The 25,573-nt window shown below is 54.3% G+C and overlaps 2 protein-coding genes and 1 long non-coding RNA gene across 6 annotated transcripts in view; 1 reads left to right on the forward strand and 2 right to left on the reverse strand.

Annotated features, from left to right (window-relative positions):
* Window positions 1–1,190, reverse strand: part of LOC115897661 — a 17,748-nt gene extending 16,558 nt beyond the window's left edge. The window contains exon 1 of one of the 2 annotated variants that reach the window (XR_004057424.1): window positions 1,059–1,190. This is a non-coding gene — a long non-coding RNA (uncharacterized LOC115897661). Of the gene's footprint in view, window positions 1–885 lie in introns of both variants that reach the window. The other variant, XR_004057423.1, reaches the window with a different exon arrangement.
* CLK3 (CDC like kinase 3) lies at window positions 225–15,710 on the forward strand. Of its 2 annotated transcripts, none has more exons than XM_030931238.1 (13): window positions 225–1,367; window positions 4,731–4,882; window positions 5,540–5,756; window positions 7,650–7,746; window positions 8,024–8,090; window positions 10,423–10,539; window positions 11,323–11,489; window positions 12,846–12,940; window positions 13,033–13,162; window positions 13,462–13,544; window positions 14,106–14,185; window positions 14,435–14,525; window positions 14,963–15,209. In XM_030931238.1, exons 1-13 carry the CDS (start codon window positions 924–926, stop codon window positions 15,191–15,193), a joined length of 1,971 nt encoding a protein of 656 aa, XP_030787098.1. In that variant the 5' UTR covers window positions 225–923; the 3' UTR covers window positions 15,194–15,209. The 2 variants fall into 2 exon arrangements, with proteins under 2 accessions (XP_030787098.1, XP_010374164.1); XM_010375862.1 differs by lacking the exon at window positions 14,963–15,209 and adding an exon at window positions 15,216–15,710 and having other exon boundaries at window positions 451–1,367.
* Window positions 15,711–16,070: 360 nt separating this feature from the next.
* Window positions 16,071–25,573, reverse strand: part of EDC3 (enhancer of mRNA decapping 3) — a 63,271-nt gene continuing 53,768 nt past the window's right edge. For both annotated transcript variants that reach the window (XM_010375863.2, XM_030931239.1), the window contains 2 exons: window positions 21,162–21,379; window positions 16,071–18,437 (listed from right to left, as the gene is read on the reverse strand). In XM_010375863.2, the coding sequence (XP_010374165.1) occupies window positions 18,103–18,437; window positions 21,162–21,379 (553 nt within the window). In that variant the 3' untranslated portion in view covers window positions 16,071–18,102. The remainder of the gene's footprint in view (window positions 18,438–21,161; window positions 21,380–25,573) is intronic.

Raw genomic sequence — 25,573 nt, forward strand, 5'->3', positions numbered from 1 at the left:
GTGGTGGAGCTGGCAGAGATTTGGGGGATACTAAACACCCCTACAAATCATGCCGTGAGATCCCCCGTTTCATGGACAGCCGCTGGCGAAGAACTTGAAGCAGTCGCAGCTTGGAAGGGGGGCCCCACTGCGACAGCGTCGCGCGTCAGGGGCGGGCCCAGCCCGGCGGGGGAGTGGGTATGGGCTGGGCAGCGGCTGGCTGGCCCGTGGGGAGCCCCACGGTGGTGGGGAAACCCTTGGGGCCCCGGCGGAGCGGTCCCGAGGAGGGGGGGGTGCCTGCAGGGATGGTCCGCCCCGACTAAGGGTTTCTAGCCCGCGCGTGGCGTGGGGACAATTAGGCGCCACGCCCTGTCGCTTCGCTGCACCAAGCTCGCGAGGCCGGGGACGCCACTCCCAGACCGGGCGGGACGCGCACGCTCACAGTGAGGTCTCTCAAAAGAGCCCCACCTCAGTTTTCTCATCTGCAAAGTGGGGCCTCGTAATCCTGCCCGACCTGGCGCGGGACAGTAGGTGTCAGGGATTTTGGTGACCTCACGCTCGAGGCCTCTGCAAAACGGGGCTGTCCAGTGGCCCGGAGACGCGGCCGGCTGGGGTTTTGTCTGGCGGGGGAGTCTTAACGGAGAGGCCACGCAGGCTGGCAGGAAGCCGCTCCACCCGAGGGGGCTCAAGGAAAGGGGATCTCCTCCCCGCCAGACCCCGGCCCCGCCGACAGGCCCTGCCAGAGTGGCTCTAGGGTATCTTCCCAGAAACTGCCCCGCACGCACTGGCTAGCTGGGAGCCACCAGGGCTTTCAAAAAACCCGCACACACCAAGACAATAATGTGTCGTTCGCTCGTTTCGCGCAAGCGGAGTCGCGTCCGCCTTCCCGAGCCCCAGGGCACAGACCTCAGGCCGCTCTCGCGCTCTCCGGGGCCCCGAGAACAATGCCCGTCCTCTCCGCGCGCAGGAGGGAGTTGGCGGACCACGCGGGGTCGGGGCGGCGGAGCGGGCCCAGCCCCGCGGCCGGGTCGGGGCCCCACGTCTCGGCTCTGAGAGCCCAGTCGGCCCGGGCCGCGCACCTGTCAGGTCGGGGAACCTACGTGCGCCGCGACACGGCGGGAGGCGGGCCGGGCCGGGCCCGTCCCCTCGACCCTCCCGGAACTAGTCTCCGAGGCCGCGGCGCCCACCGGAGCGGAGAGGGCTGGTGTCCCGGAGCCTTCGAGTCGGGGGCTAGAGCGGCCAGGCCTCCGAGCCGGGTCGAGCCAGGGCTCGCGACGGCTGCGTCACGCGAGGGGGCGGGGCCGCCACGGGCGGAGGTCGCAGCCGGAAGCGGAAGAAGCGCTTGGAGAGGGGAGTGGGGCCTAGCTGCAGCCGGAGCCTGGGAGACGGTAAGTGTGGGCTGGGGCCCGTGGCGGCGACAGCGGTGGCGGCGGCCGGGGGTGAGTCGGCGGGGAAAGCGCGCTGGTGCCATTCGGTCTCGGCTTACTCCCTTTCTTTCTCCTCTTCGACCCACCTCGGGCCGCGGCCTCGACCTCTCACCCCTGACCCGCTGCTTCTGCCCCGGAGGGCGGTCACTGCAGACCCTGACCTCGATTCCGCGGTGTTGAAGGCGGAGCCTGAACGGTCTCTGGGGCCGCTCAGGAGTCCAGTTTAGGTTTTGTGCCTGCCCGCGGAATGGGGTCGGGTCCGACGTGGAATAGCCGGAGTCCCTTCAGACACCTCCCCTACCCCTGGCTTCAGACTTGGTCCACAGACGACTCCTCCTTTGGCGGCCTGGAGTTTGATTCTAGCCCAGTTCGGCTTTCCCTCTGCCCCCGGGTTTCCCCTCGGCTCCACTGGTGGCGGTTACAGGAGAGGGGACTCTGAGACCCCTGGGACCTGGCGCGGCAGGAAGGGACGCGAACGAGAGCGCAGGCCCCCTTGTGTGTTTTGTTGTGGTGATGGAGCCGCTCCAGCCCGGGGGATGGGCTAGGCCAAGCTGACAGTACAAATCCCCTGGCTGCACCTCCGTCCTGCCGGGAGTCTCTAGCTTTAGTTCCGGGTGTGGGTGCCCTGATGTGGAGCTGGGGTGGAAATTGCCTGAACCAGGCCCCCAGCAGAGGCGGAGTTGGCGGCCTTCCAGCTTCCATCCTTGATGCCCTTGAAAAGAAGAAGCGTTTCACCCGTTGGTGGTGGAGGCTTGCGAGGTGGCAGGTTTGAGGTTGCAGTGGTAGGGCAGTGCCAGCCAAAAATAACCATGGGTGCTGGGGTGGCTGGAATCTGGGAGGGCAGCCGCTGACCTGGCTGGCTGCACTTCTAGTCAGCCCAGTTCTCTGGCCAGGAACAGCAAATGAGAAGCCGACAAGGCCTGTGCTCAAAGTTGACATCCCTGGCTTGGTTTCCTTCACATCACCTTTTTCCTTATTGTGCAGAGCAGAGCTTCCCAAAGCATAATTGTGGCCTTTAGCTGCTTTTTAAACAAGCTGTTTGCTGAGGTTTTAGAGAATCAGAGATAATTGAGAAATAGGCCCCAGAGCCCTGGCTGGGAGGATGATATCTGCCATTTCCAGTATTTTACTTGCCTAGAATGTGTTAAAGGAAGGATACTGTATTACTGCTTTGTGTGCGGTACCTTATAACTCTCATACTTCTCATCTCTTTTGCCAGGCTGGGAAATGTTATCTCCGTTTTCCAGGCATGCTAACCAAGGCCTAGAGTGCCTTGTCTAAGGTCATGAGGCTGGTATGTGACAGCACTAGGATTTAGTTTAGAGTTTTCTGCCAGAGCTCTCTCCTCCCAGTTTCCTTGGAAGGGACTTATAAAATGTCTGTAAGGCATTTAACACACCCCTGAAGTGTTACCTGGAACTTTTAAATGTTGATGAAAAGCTGCCACTAGTACCTCTGTGGGCACAAAGCTGTGCTAGGCATTTCACTTACAGGACAGACATATTTTATCCTCACAAAACCTTGTAAGAGATTACTATTCCCTTGATGCAAGAGGAAGCTGATGGTCAGAGTAGTGTAATAATTTGTTCAAAGGCACACAGCTAGAAGTAGCATGCCATGATTCAAATGGACATCTATAAGACTCTGAAATTGTGTTCTCCATTGATGTGAATATGTATGGACATAAGAATCTTCTAGGTCCCAGGAGGGAGTCTTTGACCTGGTGTGACCGTGCTCATGTCCTACAGTTCTGGTGTTTGTCTGCCCAGTGAGGATGGGCAGGACCATACTTGCCTTATGGCATGATATGTGCCCTGGCCAGTGGAGCATCTTCTGGGTCAATTAGTGGGATGTGAGTTACTGCTTTCATTCCATAACTTGGGCACCTGACCCAGAGTAATTGCAGGAAAACAGTGAAACATTAGTCAACTGATTACCAAAACAACAAATCTAAGCTTCTGGGGAGGTGATTTTACAAAATATTTATCTCCAAAGACTTCCCAGGTAAACGGGGGAAGACATGTTAGTGGGGAGATGGAGGGCTTTCTTAGGGACACAGAGAGGCTCCCGGGGTGTGGTCACATAGGCCTCACTGTCCTGCTCATGCATGGGGAGCTGTTCTATGCTGATCTTCTCCTGACGGACCCTGCTGGTGAGATGGGGCAGCCTCAGTGGGTTTGTACAAAATGTGCTTGGCCAGGCAAGCTCAGGACTGACCATGACTAGAGGTTGGCTGTGGCCAAGTGTGAGCGTTGGCAAGAAGACTGGCTCCATGGAGGCAGTCAGGGGTTCATGTATGGGTGGAGCAGGTTGCTGGCCTCACATAGCCAGCTTTCTCCGCTGGTGGCAGATCCAGCCTGGCAGTTTCATGTGATGGATATAAGTCCTCACTGAACAGGGATAGCGAGGTGAGGCTCTTTTACCTGCCAGACGACTAACCCTCTGGCTATCCTGAGATAGGCGTAGGGTAGGATACTAGAGCCAGAGAGCTAGAAGAAGGGACAGTAATGGTACTGTAGGATAAAGGCAAGGCACCTGGCAGGGCACTATGGGGGTCTAAAAGGGTACTAAATGGGCCTCTGGCAAGAAAGTTGGATACTCTGAGGACCTTGGCATCCTTCCCAGTGCTGAGACCCAGGGGCTGGATAGACCCCCTGGGTCCACGTCTCCTTGGGTAGACCCTCGGGAGGGCTATGGAATGTTCCTGAGGCCTGTGTGCCTCTTTCTCCAAGGGCTGCTCTTCTCGTCTCTGTTGTGGCTCCTCATGCTCACTTGTGGTCCTTACTTCCTTGGGTGGGGTCCAGTTCAGGGCCTCAGCCAGACAGCGTTCAGCTTCTCAAACTAGAGGTCTTTGAGCCCTCGCCTCCCGTGTGTTGGCTCCATGCCAACAGCCCTTTGCCTGGCCTCTGGCATTAAAGAGCGTTCACTTCACAGGACTCCCCAGGCAGGAGGAAATGGAGTGCAGGAGGCTCCCCTTTCTCCTGCTTTTGATCTCCCTGCGGTAGTGTTCACCGTCCCAGGGTTCCTGCCTCAGCCCTTGGCCCTGGCTCACCCAGTTCCCTGAGCACTCAGGCCACCAGGCCAGTGATGCTCTGCTGGGAGGCAGCTGTTTGTTTGTTCACTGGCAGAGAAGGTTGTTTCCCATTGTCTGCTGTTTGACCAGTGTGACCTCAGAGTTCTTCTTGCTTCATAAACCTCTGGGAGGGGCCACATCCAAACAGAACAATGGGCCTCTTCAGGAGCAACTGGGAAGCCCCAGGCAGCCCCATGGCTGGAGGTGGCTGGCTGTGTGTTTAGCAGGGCTTTCTGTTCCTCGTGGTCTAGATGCATCACTGTAAGCGATACCGCTCCCCTGAACCAGACCCGTACCTGAGCTACCGATGGAAGAGGAGGAGGTCCTACAGTCGGGAACATGAAGGGAGACTGCGATACCCGTCCCGAAGGGAGCCTCCCCCACGGAGATCTCGGTCCAGAAGGTGAGAGGAAACTAGATAGGAGGGAAAGGCTCCTTCTGTCAGCTGGGCTCAGCTGTGGCAACTCCAGACTCCTTGAGATGACTCCATCCCCGCCCAGCTGTCCCTGGATCCCTGCCCTGTCCTCTTTGGGCTCCTCCACTAACCTCACCTGCATGCCTTGGCCTCAGCAGTAGCTGCCTTCCTTGTCGCCCAGTCTTTCTCTGTTTTGGAGTGCCTTTTCTCCCTACACATTCCCCCATTTTCTAGGCTGGCAACTTTCTTGCTTAACCTCCTAAGCCTTCCTCGGTGAGAATTAGGAACATAACCTCACCCCTGGAAAGGTTGTTCCCTGGGCCTATCTCAGCCCCCAGGCCAAACTTAAGAGTTGCAGCAGGCCACAGGGAACTCTGGAGGGTGTAGAACTCTTAGAGGCCCTCTACCATACTCCCCTTCCCCTGTACCCCTCCTCCTATGGCTGGAGGATGCTGCTGTTGGACAGGGCTCTGGAGGGCAGGCTTAGTACCTTTGCACCCTCCCCTCTCAGCCACTTCCCACCAGTCTGGATGCTTTTAGCACAGGCTGTCCCCCTTCAGCCCTTTACAGTGGCCCTACCACAGGTCTCTTGCCTGCTAACAGCAAGGACCCAGCTGACCAGCATCCCCATCCCCCTTTTGGCAGCCATGACCGCCTGCCCTACCAGAGGAGGTACCGGGAGCGCCGTGACAGCGATACATACCGGTGTGAAGAGCGGAGCTCATCCTTTGGAGAGGACTACTATGGATCTTCACGTTCTCGTCATCGTCGGCGATCGCGGGAGAGGGGGCCATACCGGACCCGCAAGCATGCCCACCACTGCCACAAACGCCGCACCAGGTCTTGTAGCAGCGCCTCCTCGGTGAGTGGTAGCCAGAGTGTGCTGGCTGGGGCTTAAAGGCCTCATCTCTTCCTAGCCTTCTCTCAGGCTGGCTGGTCCGGGTGAGTACTGCCAGCCCTGTGCACGTGCACTGGTGTGCGTGCATGTGTGTGTGTATGTGTTGTCTGGTCCAGGTGCAGGGCTGATCACAGGGTCCTGGCCCCTGTGTCTTCTGGCCCCTTCCAGTGGCAACTATAGGAACTCTGGCTCCGATGCTGGCTGGCCTCTGGCCTGTCTATGTCTACACAGTGCTCCAGACACAGGCCACGTGGTGCAAGTGGCTGGGGACACTTCTTAGGACACTTCTTAAGGATCCTAGTAGAGTGGCTGGTATGGTGGTCTGCAGCTATATGGCCTGGTCCTTCCCACCCAGAGACTGCCTCCTCGTGTAACTGAGTGCTCTGATGTGGACTGCATCCACCTCTGCGTCTCATCTGCATACCCCTTCCCAAAGGCCCCCAGTCTGGAGTGCCTCACAGGACGGGAGGATTTGCCTGTCAGCCAGCTCAGACTGGGAACTTCCCTTCTAATCTCCAGCCAGGCCCTCTCCAGCCGAGCCTCTTTACGAGGGGCAGTCGCGGTGAGGAGGGGCAGGTGCCTGTGTGATGGGGCATGTGAAGAAATGGTGGAAAGGCTGCTGCCCCAGGCCTTGTCCAGTTGCAGGCCACATGCCCAGAGCAGGGCCTGGCCAGTATTCCTAGCACAGAGGGTTGTAAGGTCTCTGGAGCCCTCACTGCGCTCAGTTCCCTGGGGAAGGAAAGCCAGTTGTGTATTTCCGAGGTTACGTGCGGTCTTCTCTTCTCCCCCATCCCTCTTCCCTGCCTCCCCGCTGCCGGCCTTGAGGCCCCTGAGGAGAGGTGGAGAGGCCAGGCGTCTTCTCTGCCCAGCTCTTTCTGTGACTTCTTTGGCCATAGGTTGAGGGTTGACTGTGCCGGCGATTGCAGCGTGGCCCTTTCGCCTCTCTGCACACTGCCACATGCTGCCACAGGATGGCAGTGCAGGTCTGGCTCTGCTTCTCTGTTTGGTGCCCTCTTATCGATCGTCGTGAGACTTGGGATGGGCCTAGATTGTGAGCAGCACAGGTGCCAAGGCCAGGGCAGGAGCTGGCATGGGGCCTGTGTGGGCCATTGTGGTAGGAAGCCTGGCAGTTGACTGGCCCAGAGGATCCAAGGCTGCTTTCCTGCTTGAGGCTGGTGGCAGAAGGGCTGCTGACGGAAGGCTGTTTCTGGTAGTGATGGTGAAGTCTGGCCAAGGATGCCGTCTGGAGGCAGGTAGCAGCTTGGCTCTGAGTGGCAGCTGTCAGGCATGTGCAAGTCTGCGTGGACGAACAGAGGCAGGCAAGGACAGGCTGGGCATTCTGCAGCTGAAGCCGGAGCAGCCGCTGACCAGTCTGGATGGTTGGACCCAGGAGGGGCCAGCTGCCTTCTTGCGCCACCGTTCTCATTGCATCTTCCGCTCTGGCGAAAGCCACATGGGAGGGCCTGGGAGGGAGAGACTCGGAGGAGGAGGAGGAGGAGGGAGTCGGGGCAATGGCTCTCCTCACAGCGTGGCCCTCAGCAGCAGAGGCAGGTCGTCTTCCTGAGCGTTTGTGGCGCTCCTCTTAGAGATAATGTCCGAGTTTTCTTTACATACCTGTAGCTGTTTTTACTTTTCTGTTTTTGAAGTCAGTTTGTGTCTTGACGTGTCCCTTGCAATATCCCTATCGTTATATATGCTGTGTGCCTTATGAAATGCTGGGATCTGGAAAATCCAACCAACCAACCCACCGGCTCCTCACCGTCTCCACCTCTGCCTTTGACTGACACCTCAATCTGTCAATCGGAACCGCCTACCATGCGATTGGTCGGATGGCGTTTCGGGGGGCGGTGCATGCAGAGAAGCCAACAGAGCAGTAAGCGCAGCAGCCGGAGTGTGGAAGATGACAAGGAGGGTCACCTGGTGTGCCGGATCGGCGATTGGCTCCAAGAGCGATGTACAGCCACCTTTCGTAAAACTTTACCTCTCTACTTTCTATCCCCCTTGTTAGATGAGACCTCTCCTGCCTGGAGGGGCCTCTAGTGCGCGTGGTGCCTTAGCGGGGCCACCAGTAATTGCCTGAATGACACAGACACTAGCAACTTCCATTTTAAAGAGTGTAGCAGTGAGAGAGAAACCTTTTTTGTTTTTGAGAATTTGAATGCTGTGAACTTGCAGGAGCTGCCAACTCCCTGCCCTCCAGATTCTCATGCCCAATTTCTTTTCTCTCCTAGATGAGATTGTGGGGAACCTGGGTGAAGGCACCTTTGGCAAGGTGGTGGAGTGCTTGGACCATGCCAGGTGAGCGAGCTGGGGCAGTACAGCTGGCTCTGGATGTGATCTTCCTGGAAAGAGCTGGCCTGAGTTCTTGAGGGTGGCAGCTATCAGAGCTTAACTTTTTTCTTTTTGAAGGGTGGCACCAAAGTAGGGTTCTGACCTGTCCATGTTGGGGTTTTGCTGATCCCCTGTAATAAGGGAGAAATTCTTGGGTCCTGCAGGTATGTGGCAACACTACCCAAGAATTGTTGCTCAGTGAAAGGTTCTGCTCTAATCTCTCTACTTCTCCAGGACTGTAGTGGTGGATATAAGAACAAGGCCAAGGCCCCAGCTCCCCTATGGCTTGGAGCTGCCTCCTGTGATAACTTTTAGGTTCTTGGCCTGGCAAGGGGCTAGGAGTACCACTAAGCCCAGCCCTAAGGGCATAAGCCCATCCCCTGAGGGTCTGCCTTTGAAGCTGTGCAGATCTTAGTCGAGAGAAACATGACCCTGGGCTTTCTCACCAAGCAGGCCGCTGCCTTCTTCAGTGTGGCTAGGGTAGTGTGTGGTCTCTGCTGAGTGTGCCCAGGAGAGTGGGGTATACCTGTGTGTGCCGTGCTGCACCTCACTCTTTCCCAAGCCCAACAGTGCAATAGTTTTGTCCCTTCACCGTTCCACAAGACTAGAACATTTGCTTCCTCTCATATAGGTCTGGGTTGGGGAGGCCACCTCCAGGGAGCCAGTTGCCTCCCTGCCGTAGTTGGTTTGGCACTTCAGCTACAAAGTGCTTGTGTCCTCACTGGAGCCGCGTGCCACCCATATGTGGCCCTCTCGCTGTTGCAGAGATGAATAAACATACTCAGGGTTTGCCTGCATCATACTCCAGTTAACGGCAGAGTTGGCCTCCACTGCGCTGTAGTGCTCCTGCATTAAATGGGGTACTCAAGTCATTCAGACCCAGGCATCCAGCCTTCCCTGTGGCCACAAGGTAGACTGAGAGGAAGTTTCCATTTGCTCCAAGTTTCCATGCAAATGCCTGTACGACTCAGTGCGGCCCAAGAGGTTAGGGTTGGGACCAGTGGGTGGAGGGACATGCACAACTACACCGTGGCCAGGTGAAGACATGGCAGACTCAAGTAGGCGGTCTGGGCTGCTCCTCTCTGAGGAGCTGGAGGGAAAATGAGCCTCTGGAGTTACTAGGGGGCAGGTGGAGGGTCTGGGGAACCTTTACTTTCACTCAAAGGACTCAAAGGGAGCCAGGGCCAGTGAGGGTTGTCATGTGGAGGCAGAATTCAGCTCAGTGAAAGGCAGGGTCTTATTGTAAGAGCCATGCAACTCTGGCAGGGCTGCCTTGGAAGTGATGAGCTCCCTGTGCTGAGGACTGGGATGCCACGGAGGGACCCTGTTTCAGGAGGAGGCCGGAGTGCATGACCTCCCTGAGGTCCCTTCCTGCCCTGAGAATCTGGGAAAATAGGATAGGGAGAGAAAAGCAGGGGATTCTCTAGAAGATCCCTTTACCCTGGGCCTGTGAGCCTTAGGCACCACCGTCAGCCTCCCTGAGGCCTCAGACATGCCCTTCCAGGCTAGGGCTGTCTCACTCAAGTTCCCCACTGGACATCTGAATTCTAGCGGTCCTTTCCTGACAGGGCCTGGCAGCCAGACCTCAGCAGGTTTCCTTCTCTGCTGGCTCCCCGCAGATGGCCTCCTGGGGTGGGGTTGGGGGTGGGAAGCACAGAGCAGGGACTGTTAAAATCTTCTCTGGACACTTAAGAAGGGTTCCTGGCATTTTGTGGTCACTGATAAACGCTGTGGCAGGTAGGTGCGGCTGGAGAGGGGTGTGGTAAAAGGAGTGGCCCTGGACCCCACAGTGAGAGGTACCCTTGCTGGTACCCCTACCTCTTGCCAGATCTTTACTCGATCCTGGCACCCCCATCCCTGTTTGCTCAGACTTGCCGACAAGCTCAGGAAGGTCAAGAGGTGCTGCTGCAGGAGGGCTCTGGATGGGACAGCCTGACCAGGGTTGGGGCTGCCTGGCCAATAGGTTAGGTCACTGTGTGAGCTCTTGGGCTGGCGCTGGGTAAGCAGGATTGGCCTCTACTCTGCCACACTCCTTTGGGAGCTGGCAGTGGCTGAGAACATAAAAGCCTAAGGCTGGCATGGATGCCAAGAGTATTAACTCACAGATGTCAGGGCGCTTGCTGTGGGGTGGGCAAAGGTCTGGTGTTGCATGGGGCAGGCTGGGCATCCAGTATCTGCTCTCTTCAGTGCAGGCTGCTCCTGGAGCAGTGTTTGTTGGGAGTTGCTGGATTGGGGTGGTGGGTGGGGGAAGGACTGGGCAGCTGCTGATGAGAACCTCTGTTTCCTTCCCGGGTACCAGAGGGAAGTCTCAGGTTGCCCTGAAGATCATCCGCAATGTGGGCAAGTACCGGGAGGCTGCCCGGCTAGAAATCAACGTGCTCAAAAAAATCAAGGAGAAGGACAAAGAAAACAAGTTGTGAGTGTCTGCAAGGAGTGGGAGGGAAGCCTTCAGTGGGGCTGCTGGACCCCCAGGGGCTTAGTAGTGTCCCCTTACCCTTCTGCACTGTGCCTTCTCCCCACACTCAGAGCCAGGGGAGTGTGGCAAAGGTCTTGCTGGAAGCCTTTAGACTGCAGTCCAGGCTCCACCCCAGCTGGCTCTGTGGCCTGAGGCAGGTCTCCCAGCCCTGCATTTGTGAATTGGGGAGCTCACTGGGTTATGTTGGGCGTAAGACAAGATAAAAACATGAAGCCGTTTGGGGCTTTTACATAGTAGGAGATACCCAAAGGAGGGCCTTTCTGTGGCAAACACACTGAGCACTCTCCTCCACACATTGTGCTGAGCCTGGGCAGATGGGTGAATCCAGCACACCCTCACGAAGCTCAGCAGAGTGGGCAGGTCGAGAAAAGCAGCACTAGTCCTGCAGAGTGCACTAGCACTTTCCATGTCTCCCTCAGCAATTCTGAGGCAGGGCTTCTCCCACATCATAAGTAGGGAAGCTTGGAGGGCTTGGACCAGAACTGTGGACATCTCCCCTACCCACTGCAGGAAGCTTAGTCCTTGCCCAGAGCTCATCTGGGGATTGGGTGATGGCTGGTGGGGAGAGGTGCTCTTGCTCTGGTTCTCTTGCATTGTGTGTATCTGCGTTCTGGTGTGTGACCCGGTGGCCTAGGAGAGAGTTGGGAACTGTCTTCATCTGAGAGAGGGGGTGAGGCAGGCCCCCAGCACACAGCCTGAGCCCTGCCCATCCTCCTCCTCCAGCCTGTGCGTCTTGATGTCTGACTGGTTCAACTTCCACGGTCACATGTGCATCGCCTTTGAGCTCCTGGGCAAGAACACCTTTGAGTTCCTGAAGGAGAATAACTTCCAGCCTTACCCCCTACCACATGTCCGGCACATGGCCTACCAGCTCTGCCACGCCCTTAGATGTAAGTGTCCACCCTCAAAAGAAGCATGGGCAGCTACATTCCTACAGCCAAGTCATCTGGTTACTTGTTGTCCCCATTCATTCCAGCACGTTACTAACCATTCTCCTGGGCCTGAGGGACACCAGATCCCCTTTGGCGGAAAGGCCTGTCTTCAGGTGGGAATCTCAGTGTGAGGATGGAAAGGCTAGGTAGGGCTCCCTCCAGGGACCCCCGGACCAGCCTCTCTACCCCCAGGCGCTCAGGAAGAAAACAGAAAAGAACTGCTCCAGAATTGGCCTAACCACCAACCCCACCTCCCTGCTTCATGCATGGGGTAAAAAGGTAGAAGCCTGACCTGACAGATAGGGCCATAGGTCCTACCCACATGGAGACCCTCTGTGCAACCCTGACTTGTCATCTCCCTGCTAGCCTTGAAAAGCATTTGGTGGTGCCAGGGCTCAGCACTGTAGGATTTGCAGTGGTTGCAGCAGTACAGAAAGGCTCCTTGGTGAAGTTGGTAGACCTTGAGCTAGAATATAGAATAGCTCAAGGTAACCCCGCATCGCTCCCCTACCCTGAGCACTGCTACTTTGTGATAGGCTGCAGGCCACTGGGGTGGGAAGCCCCACATGGATGAAGAAGTCTTTCTCCTCCCACAGGATTTGCAAGATGGGACAGGGACAAAGTTTCCAAGCAAGGGGAACAGCTTGGTGAGGCCTGGAGCCTGTTATGGGCTGAGAATTGGCTCTAGTAGAATAGACTATCATTGGGGAGTCGTGGGCCACACAGTTGTGAGGGTCTTGAGTGCCAGATGGGAGCCTTGAGCTGAAAAGTGACTACAAGCAGGTAGCCACTGTCAGAAGGGGCTGGACGGGAAAGGCTTCCCTGCTCATGACTAGCGATGAGAGGTGGGGCTGGCTTCCTGGGTATGCAACCTGTGCACTCAGTCACACAGGACCCTGTGCTTGATTCTTAGTAACTTGAACAGGGGACCTGCATTTTCATTTTGCAAAGGGCCCTGCAAATTATGCAGCTGGTGCGGGGAAGAGGGAACCAACTCAAGGCTGTTGCTGTAGCTTTGGTGAGAGACAGGTGAGGAGGCCTGGTCTCTGCAGAGGAGAAGTGGAGGGAGGTTTTTCAAATGACTAATTTCTTTCCCACCCCCTGCTAAAGTATCAGAACCCTCCAAGGCCTCAAGTACAGAGAACCCTTGAGAGAGAGGCCAGCACAGAGGCAGACTGCAGTCCAGCTCCCTGCTGAGGTGGGGGTGTGAGGAGCTCTGGCAGTTGCTGGCATTGGAGGAGGGGTCTGGCCTAGCGCTGGCAGGAGAGTCAGCTACTCATTTGCCTACTTCCCCTTCTTTCCCTGCTCCCTTAGTTCTGCATGAGAATCAGCTGACCCATACAGACTTGAAGCCAGAGAACATTCTGTTTGTGAATTCTGAGTTTGAAACCCTCTACAATGAGCACAAGGTATTGGTGGGGGTAAGGGTGAGGCCCTGCTCCAGGGGTGGGTTACCCACTCGTGTGGACTCCTGACCTGGCAGGCCTGCCTTGCCTTTCAGAGCTGTGAGGAGAAGTCAGTGAAGAACACCAGCATCCGAGTGGCTGACTTTGGCAGTGCCACCTTTGACCATGAGCATCACACAACCATTGTGGCCACCCGTCACTATCGCCCACCTGAGGTGATCCTTGGTGAGTGACTGTATGGCCTGTGACCTTGTCACACTAGACTGTTGGGAGGATATAAACAGAGGCAGTGGCATGCCTGGCCGTCTCTGCCACCCAGGGCAGGCAGAGTTTCTCAGACCAAGAGGCCAGTGTCATGAGACACAGGTGACTGACCTGGCTTTATCTGTCAGCCTTACTGAAGAGAGGGCCTTGTAATGGGATTTGGGCAAGAGTCCTGCCAGCCAGTGTGGTGGCTGCCCTGTGACCTCCAGGCTGGAAGCATAGGGCCAGATCTCACGGCCTCTCCCCATCTTGGCTTTCAGAGCTGGGCTGGGCACAGCCCTGTGACGTCTGGAGCATTGGCTGCATTCTCTTTGAGTACTACCGGGGCTTCACACTCTTCCAGGTACAGCCACCCCACATCGCTCCCCTACCCTGAGCACTGCTACTGTGATAGGCTGCAGGCCACTGGGGTGGGAAGCCCCACCTGGATGAGAAGACAGGTGTCTTCCTCCTCCCATTAGTCATCATGTGAGATTCAGAGTCTTAAGGATGTAGATGCTAAAGGGAGTGCACAAGTCAGGGGAGCTGGAATACTCAGAGGAGTCTTATGCTAGGCCGTCGAGGATGGAGGATGGGCAGGAGGTGACCTGACCTTCTAGATAAAAGGCACAGATGAATAAAGGCATCGGGATGGGCTGGGACAGGGCATGTTCTGGGCAGGGAGCGAAGAGCTAACCAGAGGGAAATGCAGTCACAGCCCAGTCTGCCTCCACCCACAAGGGCTGAGGAGCCTGAGCCTAAGCCTGAGCACAGGCTGTCAGGAGAAGCTGGGGCTGCCGCTTCATTGGTAGGTTTGCATCTCTGGGGGCAGTGAGGGCACTTGCCCATCTTTCTTGTTTCTTATTCTCCTTGAAGGGGCCAGGGCTAGGACTGACCCCCTTGCACTGTCCCTAATCTTCCACAGACCCACGAAAACCGAGAGCATCTGGTGATGATGGAGAAGATCCTAGGGCCCATCCCATCACACATGATCCACCGTACCAGGTAAGGACCCCAGTAGCCCCCTCAGGGTTGGTATAGGGGCCTTTCTCTTCTTGGCTGTGGGTCAGCAGGGTACTGGATGTGGTGAGTCTTTGCTGGACAGTCCATGGGTCCCAAAAACCTTCCCTGTGTGCCCCTGCAAACCTCTTGCCCTGGTTCTGCTGCTGTCTTGGGAGCTGCTCTTCCCCACCTCCCACCAGAGGCTTGTCCCCTTTCTGCTCCCACACTTGACCCCACCCCCTTAATTTTCAGGAAGCAGAAATATTTCTACAAAGGGGGCCTAGTTTGGGATGAGAACAGCTCTGATGGCCGGTATGTGAAGGAGAACTGCAAACCTCTGAAGGTCAGTTTCTGGCTACCCCCAGCTCAACTCATGCCAAGGAGAGACCCCAGACAATGGGCAGACATACAGCAGAGACAGGCCAGGCCACTAAAGGCTGCCTCCTCGATCCAGCTCTGTGGGAGGCGGCACCCAAGACTGCTGGATGCTGGCAGTGGGGCTTCTTGCATACTGTCCCAGAGGGGCCCTTGGCCCTACCCCTTCCCCATAGGGTGGCTATGAATGTAATTGGGGAACACCAGAAGAGCCAGATGTCAGAAACCCTGCTGCTTCCTGTCCCTCTCTCTCCGCAAAATTTTGGGAAGAACTAGGCAGGACTGAGGTGAGGGGGAGGGAAGACCTAGACATGGCCAGGAAGCCAACTGCATTTGGTCTCTGTCAACTGCATTTGGTGCTCGGGCAAGTGAATTTCGCAGAGGTGATCTCTACCCACTTGTCAGGACTTTGCATGTGGGGGCAGAGGCATCAATCCAGCAAGACACCTAGTAGCCTGGCAAGTTCCGAGCAAAACGTTAAACAGAGGCATGAAAGGAAAGGAGCTGCTCATTGTCCAGGAGGGCGGAAGTAGAGTCCTCCAAGGAGGCAACACTGCCTCCTCGATCCAGTCCAGCAAGGCATCCCAGAGGCAAGGGGACCTGCTGTGGCTTCCCACGATCCTGCCGTCACACTGAGGCACCTTGTGTCCCTGAGCAGAGTTACATGCTCCAAGACTCCCTGGAGCACGTGCAGCTGTTTGACCTGATGAGGAGGATGTTAGAATTTGACCCTGCCCAGCGCATCACACTGGCCGAGGCCCTGCTGCACCCCTTCTTTGCTGGCCTGACCCCTGAGGAGCGGTCCTTCCACACCAGCCGCAACCCAAGCAGATGACAGGTGCAGGCCACGGCATGAGGAGATGGAGGGCGGGACTGGGCCGCCCAGCCCCTTGACTCCAGCCTCGACCACCAGGTCCCAGGCCAGAGCCACCCAATGAACAGTGCAATGTGAAGGAAGGCAGGAGCCTGCAGGGGAGCAGACTTGGTGCCCAGCTGCCAGAAAGCACAGATTTGACCCAAGCTATTTATATGTTGTAAAGTTATAATAAAGTGTTTCTTACTGTTTGTAACCCCTGGTACCAGTGTGTCCATCTCCAGGCTCCTTGCCTTCCCCTTACCTGACCTTATTAATAAAGTCTTTCTTAGCAGTTCAGCTTGTGGAGAGCTAAGTGTGAACTGGGCCAGGCACAGAAGAGCTAGGCAGGGGTAAGACCAGAAGTGGGGATGTCCTCTGAGCCCAGGCTGCTGAGCAGTCCTAGACAGCACCTCTGCCCTGCTGGCTCCTGTCTATACCTCTCAGCCCCCGAGAATGTAACGGAATCAGCCCACCGTGACTAGCCAGGTGGGGTCTGGTTTTCCGCAGCCTGCCAGTCCCATTACTGGCTGGGACTTTAGGCTGTATGTGCCCAACAACTATGGTCTGCTGAGGGCAGGAGACAAGTGGGGCGGGTTCCTAGGCTGGAACAGGCAGCACCTCATGACAGCCTACAGAGCAATTCACACGCCACAGGACTCAGTCATTCAGCTTTATTTCAGTGCTGGTTTTTGGTTCCCTAAGAGCTGCACAAGTGCTAGGTTTCACCACATGACTGAGGGCCCCTTGGGAACTGGGTACTATGGGCAGGATGCCCCTGAAAAGAACTGAAGATGGAGGAATCATACTTAATACCTCTGGGGAAGGCCCAGGCTAAGGATAAGGGCAAGGACCAGTCCCAGTGCCCCCTGGGGGGAGAAGCTTGGGCACAAACTCCCAGTGGCCCCGCAAGGCTATCATCCCTGGATCTTGCTGGAGTGGGCAGTCTCCTGGGCCAGGGTTCTTCTAGCTTGTTTCTCACTGTACCTAATCAGGGGGCCTAACTGCATTAACAGGCAGCCAGAACCTGTCTACCAAAATGCCTGTAATCTACACTGCTCTTCAGATTGTGGCCAAGAGAGGGCCCCGGCTTGGGAGCTGCTTGGCCCTGAGAGTGAGCAGAGGCTCAGAGAATACATAGCACGAGGGTTACAGTCCCTGGCCTCTTCCCATTGCTGGAGACAATTTAAGACTGAAGGGAAGATGAGAGGAGGGGCCAGCCCTCTACCCTGGCTCATCTGCTTCTGGCTATGCTCCTACAAGGAAAGTGGTAACAGCCTGAAACCCATGGTACCAGGGCCTACCCTGTGTCCACAATCCTCGGTAAGCCCTTCTGCCCACCCATCCACCCGCTCAGCCAGTCTGGGCAGACACAGAGCAGAAGCAGCCTGAAGCCCTGAAGCAGGCTTAAGCACAAGTTCTTGGCAGGAATCCCTGCCAGGGTTCCAGGCATAGATCCTGTTCTACCAGCCTCCAGGGCCTAGGGCTTGGCACCTTAGGATTTGAGCATCAGTGTGTTCCTATGGTTGGAACCCACACCAGCTAGCTCATCCAGAACTAGCCTCATTTTGCCATCTTTGAGACAGGGTGCTGGCCCCAAGCCTATTCATCTAGACTGGACAACTGTAAAGGGTTCTAAGCCCAGATGTTTTAAGAGCTGGGATGGAGCTCAAGCAGGGGAGCCCATGTGCCCTGCTCTGGGATGACAGCTGCAAAGGACCATTTCAGGGGAAGGGCAGAGGGGACGAAAGAGTAGGTGGGGCATGTATATGCGGGCAAAGGGCTGGAGGAGTGGTGGCCTAGGACAGAAGCACCAGGAAGCCTCTTCTGGCTCAGCACCAGGCTCCCCCAGGGATATCCCCATCTGAGGGGTCTGGCCCCAGACTAGGCAAAGGCTCAGCCTGCTCAGTTTTGGGGTGGGGGCGGGCACTGCTGGCAAGATGGGCACTGTGGTTCTACAGTAATATAACCTTATACTACCTATGCTGAAGATGACAGAACATAAAATCCCAATACAGTAACACCATCCTAATGCCGCCCCCTTCCCTACCTCTGAGTGATGGAGGGAAAAGGAGGGAGAGATCCTTGGAAAAATCAGCATAAAACTTGGATCAGCTCAGGAGTAAGGGTCAAAACCCCCCAAATCAACTTGTGGGGCTAGGGGAAGGCCTGGTCTGTCACAGCCCTGGAAATGAATGGAGAGTGCAGGTCTGCCCTCTGGTGGACAGCTGCCACGCAGCTGGTTCTACAGAGGAAGGGCTGTCTGCATGGGGAAAGCAAGGGAGACACAAAGCCACAAGCTCTGAAATAGAGCAGGTACAGGCCCCCAAACAGGACCTGGCCCACTCCTCAATGCATGTGCCCAGGCCCAGTGGCTGTAAACCTGAAACACAGTCTTAGAGAGCTGCCTACGGCTGTAAACAAAGGCCCACCTGGCCGTGCAGGGGGCTGAGGGTAGAGATGCCTGGAGCTGCTGCACGCTCAGCCTGCCGCCCAGCCCGGAACCCAGTGGGAAAGACTTCCCTGGCTAAGAGCAAGTGACAGGTCAGTTTTAAGTAAGTTCTGTTCTCTCACAGAAGAAACAAACCCAAAAGGGAAAAAACTTTAACAAGGTCCATGAAGCTTCATATCCTTAAGGCGTTCGTTATCAGAGCAGCAGGGGACAGCAGGGTCCTGCCTGCGCAGGAACCCTCTAGGCAGAGTGCAGTGGGATAACAAACTTGCAGCCAAAGGGCGAGTGGTAGTTGATGCCCACCTCCTGGAAGACCTGCTGGGGAATGCCAATGTCGCACAAATAGATACGGCCTGCGTGTTCCCCCAGTGGCAAAGGCAGGCCCAGTGCCAGTGACCATTTGGCATCAATGCCCTGTTCAACTTCATGCACAGGAGGGTCTATGCTGAGTACTGGTGCCCGGTTCTGGTTGGCCCAGGCCACAGCAGCCTTGTACCAGGGTTGATCCCGCAGGAAGACGTTCTCAGGGCAATCCAGGCAGTTGATGACCAGGTCCACAGGGCTAGTGGGCAGATCTGCAGGTGGAAAGAGTGCCATCTGAAAATCCCTATAAGCAGAGAGCAGCCCAGGCTGGGACTAGGCCCCAGGTCGTCCCAAGGGTATCTTTGTTTTCCAGACACCACTCCGATGCCTCTCCAAAGGCTGGCCTTCTTAAAGCTGGGCCAGGGCATAGGCCCTAGAGTTGCAAGCTGGCTGGGCTGAGTGCTAGAGACCAAGTTGCATGTCCACTGCCCTCCTGGAGTTCTCGGGATGAACCATTGTCCTGCTCAGTGTGCAGAGCTTCTCAGGGCACAAAGCCCTCACCTCCTCTGCCTTCTCAGGCACGCCTCTGTATATCCAACTAATGCCCTGGGCACCTTATGACCTCTGGGAAGGCAGAGTCCACTGTCAAGGTGGCTGTCACAGGGAAGCCCCACTCAGGTCCAGCAAAAACAGGAACTGATTGCTATCTGCTGACTGACCCAAGAAGGGTGAGCAGGTGAGAGCATGCTTATTCTATTCCGGAGGGCCTACTCATTCTACTCTAGCAAGCCTGTCCTCTCTCGTACTCATAGGAATGGGTCACCCACTCAGCCCAACCTTAATTAAGAATTAAGAGAGAATCCCAGCACTTTGGGAGGCCGAGACGGGCGGATCACGAGGTCAGGAGATCGAGACCATCCTGGCTAACACGGTGAAACCCCGTCTCTACTAAAAACACAAAAACTAGCCGGGCGAGGTGGCGGGCGCCTGTGGTCCCAGCTACTCGGGAGGCTGAGGCAGGAGAATGGCGTAAACCCGGGAGGCGGAGCTTGCAGTGAGCTGAGATCTGGCCACTGCACTCCAGTCCGGGCGACAGAGCGAGACTCCGCCTCAAAAAAAAAAAAAAAAAAAGAATTAAGAGAGAACCTATTACTATTCTCCCAGGCTCCTCTGCTCTAACCAGGCCTCTGGGACAGTATTAGAAAGGGATGTCTCACCAAGTATATAGATCCTGTACCGGCCTAAGAGGTTAAACTGAGAATAGCAGAAATCAGACCAAACTTAATCGTCGTTCAGACTCGTGTCCGGGAGCAGCTGGGATAGGAAAACCTTTGGGCAGCAAAAGGAAGAACTGCCTAGAAGGGGGCATCATGTTAAAAATTACAAGAAGGGGAACCCACACCAGGCCCCCTTCCCAGCTCTCAGCCTAGAGTAATATCATTTCTCAGCTAGAGACTCACAACTTCCCTGCTTAGAATGTGCCGTCGGGGGGAGTCCCTGTGGGTGATGAGGCTCTCAAGAGTGTGAGTGGCATCCTATCTTCTGTGTGCCCACAGGAGCCTGGCCTGAGACTTAGGAGACAAAGGTTCTGGTCCAGGCTTTGCCCTTGACTCACCATCTGACCTCTGGTGAAGTCCTTTCTCTGGGCCATATTTGCTCTTCTCCAATTCTTCCCCCTGCCATTCTCATTTAAACCCATTCCAGTCAGACTCTGTCCCTACCACTCCACTTGAGACTACACTCGTCAAGCTCACCAGGAGCCTCCACAGAGATGCTAAATCCAGTGGTCGATTCCTTCTTCCTTTGACCTTAACCTAGAGCGTGGCTTGCTGACACAGCTGATGACATGCTCCTTTCTTCACTTGGCTTTCAGCTACCATACTCTCCTGGTTTTCCTTCTCCCTCACTGACCATTCCAGTCCCATCTCCTTGGTTAGGCTCTTTACTCCCTGACTTCTAAATAAAGAGCTCAGTTTTCCAACTTCTGTATCTACTCTCTTCCTATGTGACAGCATATCCAGGCTCCTCATGGCTTAAATATTCCCTATGGCTTGTAACTCTAGGCTGAATCCTTTCACTTCAGATTCATATAACTCCTTCCCTATCAACATTTCCACCTGCATATCCAATAGGTGCCTCAAGCTGAGCTTCTGCTGTTCCTCCCCAAACCTTCTCCATCAAGCTTTCCCATCTTAGTGATCGCACCTCAGTTACTGAGGCCAAAAACCTTGGAGCCATTCCCAAGTCTCTTTCTCCCACCCCCATACATCCAATCTGTGGATTCTATCTCCAGAACTGATTTAGAAACTACCTTCACCACCTCTGGCACTACCACTCTGTCTTAGCCACCATAATCTCTCTCTCCCATAATCACAATAGCACCCTGACACCTCTGTGTACTCCTTTGTGTAGTCTACTCTCAAATAGCACCCAAAATGATCTGGAACCTAAGTTTGATTATATCATTTCCCTACTTGTTCCTTCAATGACTGCCCATCTCACCAGAGTAAAAGCCCAAATCCTTGTGGTCATCCCCAAGGCCCATCATGACCTGACCCTGAAATGTCCAAGTCTCCTAACTCTCTACCCAGTCCTCCAACATGCCTCCTTTCCCTGCTTTACTTTTATTCATATCTCTTACTACAACTACACAAGTATGTTACATACTGTTTGTTCCTCCTAACCAGAATATAAGCTCCACGGAAGAATGGATTTTAAAATATCTGTTGCCATATCCCTAGCATCAGGAAGAGTGCCTGTTCAACGAATATTTGTGGAATGGACCAGTAGGTCCCCAGCTTTTCATCTGAGTAGTGGGAGAGAGAGAAGAGTAAGGGGATGGAAAGTAGTATATTACTGTTCTAAGACTCCTTAGAGGCAGAGCACCATCCTTACACACGGTGCCTTTCCACCTGTCGCCACTGGGTGGCATGACGAGACCATCAAACTGCTAAGGAGGGAGGAGGCCTTCAGCCCAGCCCTGCATAAGTGCTCACCTTTGAGGCTAGACACTTGTTGGCCTTGTGTCTTGCTGAAGAGCGACAGCTCGTTGGTGATAGATTCCAACATCTTGACAAAATTGGGCAGGAAAAGGATGACCTGGACATCATGGTTGGCTAGGTGCCTTCCACAGCTGATACCCTGAGCCCCCTTCACATGAGGTCCACACAGTAGAGCCACTGTAGGCCTCTGGTGAACATTTTTGGGATTCAATCTGGAAAAGAAGGTGAAGAAGCAGTATCAGCTACAGACTTGCCAATCCCTTGCACCCTATATCAGACAATTGCCTGTAGCACCTATTGGTCTCAGATCTCTTACCCACTGCTCACCAAGTCCCAGGCTCCAGAGGGGGACAAAATCCACTACAGGCCAGGTCTATAGGGTGGCATTCCCGTTGTCCCAAACCCCAGCCTCACGTCATTGCTGGGTCCTCCCACTAAGTGGTTCACCCAGATCCTGCGCCACACAACACTGTTGCCAGAACACTGCTTTGCTGACCCATGAACACTCTGCAGCCTTCTCTGCTCTTCTTCTGCAGCCTTCTCTGCTCTTCTTCCCCAACGACGTGTCTGCTTCACTCCAGCAGGGCTGGTCTCATTCTCTCCTGCACTTGTAAGGCTCTTTCCTGCTTATGCTCAAACTACGGTCCCTGCCAGAAAGCCTTTCACATTCCAAACTGTGACCCGCCTTTTCTTAGAGATCCAGCTCAAGGCTTACCTCTGCTGGGATTACGCTGGCTCATGCCTTTACCTCTCCTCAACTCCTAATAAGCTCACAGCAAGTACCATAGCCCTCATTCTCCTCAATCAGTTGCCAATCCAAGTTCTCTTTACTGAGCTTAGTAGCTTACTGAAGCTAATGAAAGCAATGCTGCAGGCATTAACAGTACCTATTTCATAAGATGCTGTGTGGATACTGGATGCCCAGCACTTAGCAGTGCCTAACACAAAGAAGGTACTCAATCAGTGCTGACCATGGAGGAGGCAGCAGGCTAAGGGTTACCTGGCCTCCTATGCTAGCAGCTGCCTTGGATGAAATAGTCACTTCCAGTTTTCTGCTATTCAAAACTCAGACTCCTTTGGACTCAGAGAAGTCACAAATAAGGAGATAACGAGGATTAGCCCTGGAGCTGTGCCGAACTCATAGGCAGCACAGCTGGCTCACGGGGCAGCAAGGCACGGAGGAGATGGACGGCAGGGCCATATGTCCCTGCCTAGTGGCGGAGCAATGATTGTCACTTACCGGTTTCCCAAAGGGAGAAAGATGACAAGATGTTGTCAACAAACTAAGAGGAGCTTCATAACTGCCCCCATTCCCAGACACATTTTGGAGAATTTAACAATCTACTTTACCTTCTAGACACCAAACCATTTGCCTTTCCATTTCTGCATTTAGAGGAAATATGATGAGAACTGCTCCCTTCAGAGGATGCTGCAGAGCTGTGGAATCTGACTCACTTTGTTCCCTAAAAGGGTTCTTCCTCTCAGGGAGAACCTGTCCCACCCCCAATCAAAAGAAGCAGAGCACAGCATTCACACACCCAGCGGCAAGGCAAAGAGTATATGGGCACTGGAAATGGACCTATGTGGATTAGAGGCCTGGCTGGACTGTGTACCAGCAGTATCATGTGGGCAAGTCCCTCGGTTCTCTGAGCCACAGTGTTCTCATCCAAAAACACAGGGCTATTATTTAGCTTTGAGGTGAAGTTATGAGGACCACATTAAATTATGCTGTGAAAGCACCGTGGAACACTGCATGGCACTTGATATACATTAACTTCAAGATTACTAACTACAGGTCTGATTTCTCAACATCAGCAACTGCTACAAAGGACAGGAGATAGACCTTTGGACAGTTCAGACACTAAGAGAAAAGACTGGCACAAGAACAGCCAGCCCCGAGAAGCTGGCTAGAGAGGAGTGTGATTTGTTAAGGACATTCAGCTCCTGCCCCAAAACTACTGTTTCTGGGAAGCCACTTAATGGTCTCAAAGTGCCCCCAACAGCGGCTCTGGGAGGAGGTGCAGGAGACACCAGACCCACAGGCCTGATGCTCTTTCAGAGGGTGCCTCACACTACCCCTTCCTATAGGCATTTCCCTGGCTCTTCCCTGGCACAGGAGAGCCCAAAGATCTAACAGCTAGGAAGCAGGCCTAAATCAAGGGACAAGGAAAAACTAACACTCCAACCCCCAACTCAAATAGGATGAGGGAGATGGAAATCTTACATCTGGGTTGGACTAAGCCTGCTTGAATCAAGATCACTTCAGAATCAGGAGATGCCTTCCATCCAAACACATTATCAGGCCCAGAGAATGAAAAGAGGCTGGAGTGAGGAGCTACAGGATTTATCTGCAATATCAGTTTTCTGGCAAGGACTCCCAAACACCATGGCTGGAAGCACAAGCCAAGGACCAGGTTCCATTTTGCAAATAGGGAAGGGGCCCTGTAGGAAGCAACATCCTATCATGTGAGGCTTTGGATCTGTGAGTGCTGCTCAGGGAAAAGAGGCTTTCCTTGCCCCACTGAACCCAGATCTGCCCTGCTCCTTGGAAGCCACCTCCCCACTCCAGACACCAGTCTCCCACAAGGTTGCCCACATCCTCCTCTTTACTGACAAAGCCAATAGGCACTTGTCAACTCTAATTTTGATTGATCTCTCAGCAGTACCACTGCCAGCCATTCCTTTTGACTTCAAATACTATTTCCTTGGTTCTTACACGCTACCCTCTTGGTTTCTTACCTCTCTTGCTTTCTTCTTCATCCTCCTAACTGTGCCCTACATGCCGATGTTCCCCAGAATCCCACCCTAGGCCCTTTCTTTTCACACCTTCTCACATGATCTCATCTACTCTTACACCATCTACAAGCTGACAACTCTCAAATCTCTAGCATCAGCTCAGACCCTTTTCTGAACTTCAGATCTTTTTTTTTTTTCTGAGATGGAGTCTTGCTCTTGTTGCCCAGGCTGGAGTGCAGTGGTGTGATCTCGGCTCACTGCAACCTTCTCCTCCCATGTTCAAGCAATTCTCCTGCCTCAGCCTCCTTAGTAGCTAGGACTATAGGCACCTGCCACCACGCCTAGCTAATTTTTATATTTTTAGTAGAGACAGCGTTTCACCATGTTGGCCAGGCTGGTTTTGAACTCCTGACCTCAAGTGATCTGCCCACCTTGGCCTCCCGAAGTGCAGGGATTACAGGTGTGAGCCACCACGCCTGGCCTAAATTTCAGATCCTGATAGCTAAGAGACTATTTGGATATCTTACGGGTATTCCAAACTCAAACACATCCAAAACAAAACCCACCATCTCTCTCAAACCTGCTCTTCTTCCCATGTTTCCTATCACAGTGAATGTGTACCATCATCCAATCAGATGTCCAGGCTAGAAAGCTTGAAGTTCACTGATTTCTGACACTATACTTTCCATCACCTCTAAAATCCATTCAACTACCTTGCCCTGCTGAATTTACCTTAACAACAACAACAACAAACCCTCATCTGTCCACTTCTCTTTCTTTTTTTAAGAGACGAGGTCATATAAAAAAAAAAAAAAGAGAGAGAGAAAGAGAGACAGACAAGGTCTCACTATGTTGCCCAGGCTGGCCTCAAATTCCTGGGCTCAAGCAATCCTCCCACCCCAGCCTCTGGAGTAGCTGGGATATAGGCATGCATCACCAAACCTATTTGTACACTTTTCTGATCCCTGCTTCCCTAGTTGGGCCACCATCATTTGGGCCCTGGCTCAGTTTTCTAAGTGTTGCAGTTTTCTACCTGATCTCACTGCCTTCAGTCTTGCCTCCACTGAATCTACTGTCCTCATTGTAGCTAAAAATCATCTTTTTAAAACACAAGACTAACCATGTCATAGCTCTATTGAAATTTCTTCAGCAGCTCCCTATCACTCAGCTATACTGAGGCCCTACTTTCCAGCGACAGAGTGACTTACAGATTGCCAACAATTCCATGGTCTCTCGATTCTCTCTGCCCTTGGCACATGCTACTCCCTGTACTTAGAATACCTTCTTCTTGGCCAGGTGCGATGGCTCACACTTGTAATTCCAGCACTTTGGGAGGCAGAGGCGCGCAGATTACCTGAGGCCAAAAGTTTGGGACCAGCCTGGACAACATGGCGAAACCCTGTCTCTATCAAAAACAAAAAAATTAGCCGTGCATGGTGGCACATGCCTGCAGTCTCAGCTACTTAAGGCTGAGGTGGGAGAATTGACCAAACTCGGGAGGTGGAAGTTGCAGTGAGCTGAGATTGTGCCACTGTGCTCCAGCCTGGGTGACAGAGTGAGAACCTATCTCAACAAAAAAAAAGAATGTCTTCCTCTTTCTTGCTTGCCCCTGCTAATCACCCCTTGTTCATCAGGGCTCAGCTTGGATGCCACTGCTCCAGAAGGTTGAC

Source organism: Rhinopithecus roxellana, chromosome 5, assembly GCF_007565055.1.
Source record: "Rhinopithecus roxellana isolate Shanxi Qingling chromosome 5, ASM756505v1, whole genome shotgun sequence".
Classification (NCBI taxonomy): domain Eukaryota; kingdom Metazoa; phylum Chordata; class Mammalia; order Primates; family Cercopithecidae; genus Rhinopithecus; species Rhinopithecus roxellana.